Source organism: Palaemon carinicauda, chromosome 4 (assembly GCF_036898095.1).
Source record: "Palaemon carinicauda isolate YSFRI2023 chromosome 4, ASM3689809v2, whole genome shotgun sequence".
NCBI classification, from domain to species: Eukaryota; Metazoa; Arthropoda; class Malacostraca; order Decapoda; family Palaemonidae; genus Palaemon; species Palaemon carinicauda.
This window is the reverse complement of record NC_090728.1, coordinates 86438811-86444377: the sequence shown is the minus strand read 5'-3', so window position 1 is coordinate 86444377 and position 5567 is coordinate 86438811. Positions and strand designations below refer to the sequence as shown.

Sequence of the window (5567 nt, the reverse complement as noted above, 5' to 3'; positions counted from 1 at the left end):
GAGAGAGAGAGAGAGAGAGAGAGAGAGAGAGAGAGAGAGAGAGTAAGAGAGGGGGGGGGGGGTATAATTGTACAATAATCGATCCATGTGTCAACGTGATAGCGTGTGAAAATCAGTTAAAACCGATTTTTCATAATGATTAAGGAACATTAAGAAATATCTTTGACATGCTGTCAACCATAAACTCTCTCTCTCTCTCTCTCTCTCTCTCTCTCTCTCTCTCTCTCTCTCTCTCTCTCTCTCTCTCTCTCTCTCGTTCTTTGTGTATGTATTTGTAAATCAAACACACTAAATGTGTTCTTCTCATGTGCCCTCCAGAGAGAACCAGACATTAACTGACTGCGTCGAGCTCGAGCAGAAGGAGCGAGAATGGCTGGAAGGAGAGCTGAGGGCTCAGTACGAGGCGGCCGAGTCAGCCGAGCAGGAGACGGCAAACTTGCAAACTCTTCTCTCTCACCTGGAGACCACGGTTGAAGACAAGACAAAACTGCTAGACTTACAGAAGGTAACAGCTTTTACCTTTTACTGCTTACGCATGCGTCGATATATATATATATATATATATATATATATATATATATATATATATATATATATATATACACACACATAATCCCGAGCTCCCAAACTCACCTGCTTTATATTACATAATCTGATATACAAGAAAAATACTTACGAGCTCTGAGAATAATACGTAACTCCCAGACAGTAATATATATGAACACTGAATATCTAAAGGTCTCTTTACTTTACACTCAAAACAAAACTTAGTGATTACTTTACTTTTAACGGGAACTACTCTTGAATCAACCTCTTAATTCGGTTCTTAGTCTTACTGGTGATCGAAATAATATACACTTTACAAAACTAGATATATCTTATAAGAAAATTGACAATTGAAGAAAATAACACCAATAATAATTCACTTGAAATATTAAATCTGATCTAGACCCCAGATTAACACAAAATGATACTTTGGAAAAATTATACAATCATTTGTTCTCTAGGAATTAATTTTTGGAAATATTTAATTTTGACAATGAAAAAAGCTGGCACTTCAGCACTATGGAAAATAAACCAAATTTACACTTGAATATCTGCAACTGTTACTCATATGTCCTTTGGGTTCACACAAGGTTACCGAACGGTTAAACAAAAATAAATACACTTCACTGTTTAAACTAATTATATAGGGCCAGTTACAAAAACTGAACAATGTAAATTTACTTACATTAACACACTTCACTTTTGCATTGGGCACACAATAATATCACCAACATTTAAACAACAATATACATGGTATACAGAGGAGAGAAATCACTATTCACGTTTGAGAGGAAACACTATGCACGTTGGAGAGGAGATACGTAGTGGCTGGATAGATGCTGGAGAGAAGACTGGCAGATGTTGGCTCTTTTTAGGAGTCAGGCTGGATCTCTGGTTCCAATGCATTGCTAGACCCTACATATATCATCTTAATTTACTCTAGAAAATTCTAGTAAAGCATTCGCTTAGCGTGAGGGCATGGCTGTAACAGCAGCAAGGTTGTGAACTTAGCATTATGGAAGTAGAGTACTATCGTCGTTTTGCAAGGCAACTCTCTCAGCTAGCTCCGCCCACCTCCTCTCGTAATATTAAAAAAAGAAAACTATTAGTATAGACTCTTCATGCATTTTCCAAACCCATGGAAACATGATGCAATCCCTAGCGTGTGTCAAACCGCATACCTTTTAAAAAAGATTACAAAAGACTTCATAACAAAATTACGTAAAATGAAAATTTAATTCTTTAAAACAACAAAATTTACATATACGGAAAGGAAGGAAAAGACAACTAAAGGAATGAGGAAAGTCCTATGTAATTTACTTAAATTACTTAATCAAATGTGACTGGGACTCACCTTACGAGCAGGCTATACATCTCTTAAATACACAAATGAAATACATGAATAAAATAATCTACTCTTATGAAGACCAGCTTCGTAAGAATATATATATATATATATATATATATATATATATATATATATATATATATATATATATATATATATATATATTTATATATATATACATATATATATATATATATATATATATATATATATATATATATATATATATATATATATATATATATATATGTGTGTGTGTGTGTGTGTCTATATATATGATGAATTTTGCACATTTAAATGTGTTTTACATATTCCAATAAGCCATGTATTTTTGATACATTAATATCTGGATTCTCTTAACCTCGAGATCAGAGCCCTAGACGAAATCACACAAAGACAAAAGCTTCTGACCGGCGGGAGTCAAACCCTGGTCCGGGAAACTTGTATAATGAGTGACTTACCACTTGGCCATGAAGAAAGATAAAAGTTAATGACAATCTTCTGTACTTATACTTGTCGAATTCAGGTTTTTTTGTACTTATAAGTGATATCAACCCATCTTCACCATTGTAGCTAATAGGTATGATTGTGACTTGACATTCGATTAAAGATAAATTTTGCACATTTAGATGTGTTTATTTTTTATATTCCAATAAGCAGTGACTTACCACTTGGCCATGGAGATAGATAAAAGTCAGTGACAATTCTGCTGTACTTATGCCTGTCAAATTCAGGTTTTTTTTTGTACTTATAATTAAAATGAACCTATCTTCACCATCGTAGTTAATTGGTATGTCTGTGACTTGGCCTTCGATTAATGATAAATTTTGCATATTTAGACATGTTTTTCATATTCCAATAAGCTGTATATTTTTGATACCTTAATGTCTGAAATCTCTTAACGACCTCAGGATCAGAGCCCCAGACGAAATCACACAAAGACAAGAGCTTCTGACCGGCCGAGAGTCGAACCCTGGTCCGCGAAACTTGTATAAACAGTAACTTACCAATTGGCCACGAAGAAAGATAAAAGTCAATGACAATTCTACTATACTTATACTTGTCAGATTCAGGTTTTTTTTTTTGTGCTTAGAATTGAAATCCTCCCATCTTCACCATCGTAGTTAATTGGTATGTCTGTGACTTGGCATTCGATTAATTATGAATTTTGCACATTTAGATGTGTTTTTCGTTTTCCAATAAGCCGTATATTTTTGATACATTAATGTCTGGATTCTCTTAACGACCTCGGGATCAGAGCTCCCTGCAAAATCACACAATGATCAGACCTTCTGGCAGGCTGGGAGTTGAATCCTGGTCCGGGAAACTTGTATAAACAGTGACTTACCACTTGGCCATGAAGGAAGATAAAAGTCAATGACAATTCTTCTGTACTTATATGTGACAAATTCAGGTTTTATGTACTTGGAATTGAAATGAATCCATCTTCACCATCATAGTTAATTGGTATGTTTGTGACTTGGCATTCGACTAATGATAAATTTTGCACATTTGGAAGTGTTTTTCATATTCCAATAAGCAATATATTTTTGATACATTAATGTGTGGAATCTCTTGATGACTTCGGAATCAGAGCCCCAGACGAAATCACACAAAGACTAGACCTTCTGACCGGCTGGAAGTCGAATCTTGGTCCGGGAAACTTATTTAAACAGCGACTTACTACTTGGCGACGAAAAAAGATAAAAGTCAATGACAATTCTTCTGCACTTATACTTGTCAAATTCAGGGTTTTTTGTACTCAGAATTGAAATGAATCGATCTTCGCCATCGTAGCTTATGGGTATGTTTGTGACTTGACATTCGATTAATGCTAAATTTTGCACAATTAGATGTGTTTTTCATATTCCAATAAGCTGTATATTTTTGATACATTAATGTCTGATTTCTCTTAACAACCTCGGGATCAGAGCCCCAGGTGAAATCACACAAAGACAAGAGCTTCTGACCGGCCGGGAGTTGAAACCTGGTCCGAGAAACTTGTATAAACAGTAACTTACCACTTGGTCACGAAGAAAGATAAAAGTTGATGACAATTCTTCTGTACTTATACCTGTCGAATTTAGGTTCTTATATACTTAGCTACCAATTAGCTACGATGGTGAAGATGGGTTGATATTAATTCGAAGTACAAATAGCCAGCTCTTAAAATGAGCCCCTCTCATGTACACGTAAGTGTGATATGGAAATTACATAAGACTTTCGTTGTTAATTTCATTGTATTCTTAATTAAAGTTAGTATGTGTAAATTTACGTTATTTTTAAGAATTAACTTTTAACTTCACATATTTTTGTTACGAAGTCTTACGTAAACTGTTGGAGAGTGTTTTTTGATCATATACGATATGAGCAAGGGCTTAGGTAATATTCTTTTATATTTCATGAGGTAATGCGTCATGTTTCAGAGAGAATGTTCAGTACCATGTGCTTTGGAAACTTCGCGAAGGACCTAGTGATAGGATGTTATCTTTTTTTTTTTATTTCGCGGACAAAGGGGTGCGCGGAGCTACCTGGGAGAGTCGTCTCGCGGGTGCGTTGGTATGCATCTGAGAGTTGCCTGAAAACCCCTGATCTGCCTCTTGACATTTTTCGTTATTTGAAAACTGACGCCATTAGGCCAAGGGCCCCCCGATTCCCAAATCTTTTGGAATCTACTGGAAGTAGCTAGGATTCATATACTATAAGGTGACAGCAAGGTTACAGAGACAGATAGAGAATTGCCGCCTTAACTCTCGGACGCAGCTCAGAGTATTTTTCAAAAAGTGTTCAGTACATACAGTGTGTCCTCTCCTAAGTAACACTGTGCCCCAAAGCAAATCCTCTGTTTGAAAGATACGTAAGACGAAACGGTGATTTTAAATTCATTGTATTAGGGTGAGTGTTGGCATTGTGTAAAGTTTTTGTAAGTGGCCCTGTAGGAAGGCTAAGATTTTGTATTGTGATCTGGTTATCTATTTTCATTAAGTATCAAACTTGAATATTGTATTATTCAGATACAATTTAAAGCTTTTGTATAATTTTCATTGTAATATTTATTTTTCCTAGTCTAAGGTTTATCTAGATTTAACATTTAAAGTGAAGTTACATAATTTTCAGATCGTATAATTTTTGTCTTAATCTAAGTTTTGTTCATATTTAATGATTCAAGTGATTTATTTGGTTATTATGTAAATTCTTTTCAAATTATTGTAATTTATATAGAATATATATTTGTTCTGGTAAAGAATGTATTATTCCAATCACCATTGTTTGGAATAGATTAGGCTGGTATCCTGTTAAGAGCCGCAGTAAGCCATAAATAATTCTTGAGATTAATTACCCAGTTTAGTTTTGAGTGAACTTAAGAGTCCTCTGGATATTCAGTGTTTTATATATTACTGTCTCAGAATTCGTGTATTAATATTTTGAAATATAGCAGTTTTTATTTCAAAGCAAACAAGTGAGTTTAGAATTCGAGAGGCTGAGTAAGTTGCCAGTCGTAATGTATATAATAATATATTTTTGGTTCCCAGTCACGAACCATAGTATGATATATTTTTAGTGCCCAAATAAGGGAGACATAATCGTATAATGTAATATATATATATATATATATATATATATATATATATATATATATATGTGTGTGTGTGTGTGTGTGTGTGTGTATCTA

The 5567-nt window shown here is 34.3% G+C and overlaps 1 protein-coding gene across 1 annotated transcript in view; it reads left to right on the top strand.

The window, feature by feature from the left end:
* Positions 1–292: 292 nt before the first annotated feature.
* The window catches only part of LOC137639554 (cilia- and flagella-associated protein 58-like), a 238763-nt gene continuing 233488 nt past the window's right edge, over positions 293–5567 (top strand). The window contains exon 1 of the mRNA XM_068371818.1: positions 293–505. Coding sequence (XP_068227919.1) covers positions 293–505 — 213 coding nt within the window. The remainder of the gene's footprint in view (positions 506–5567) is intronic.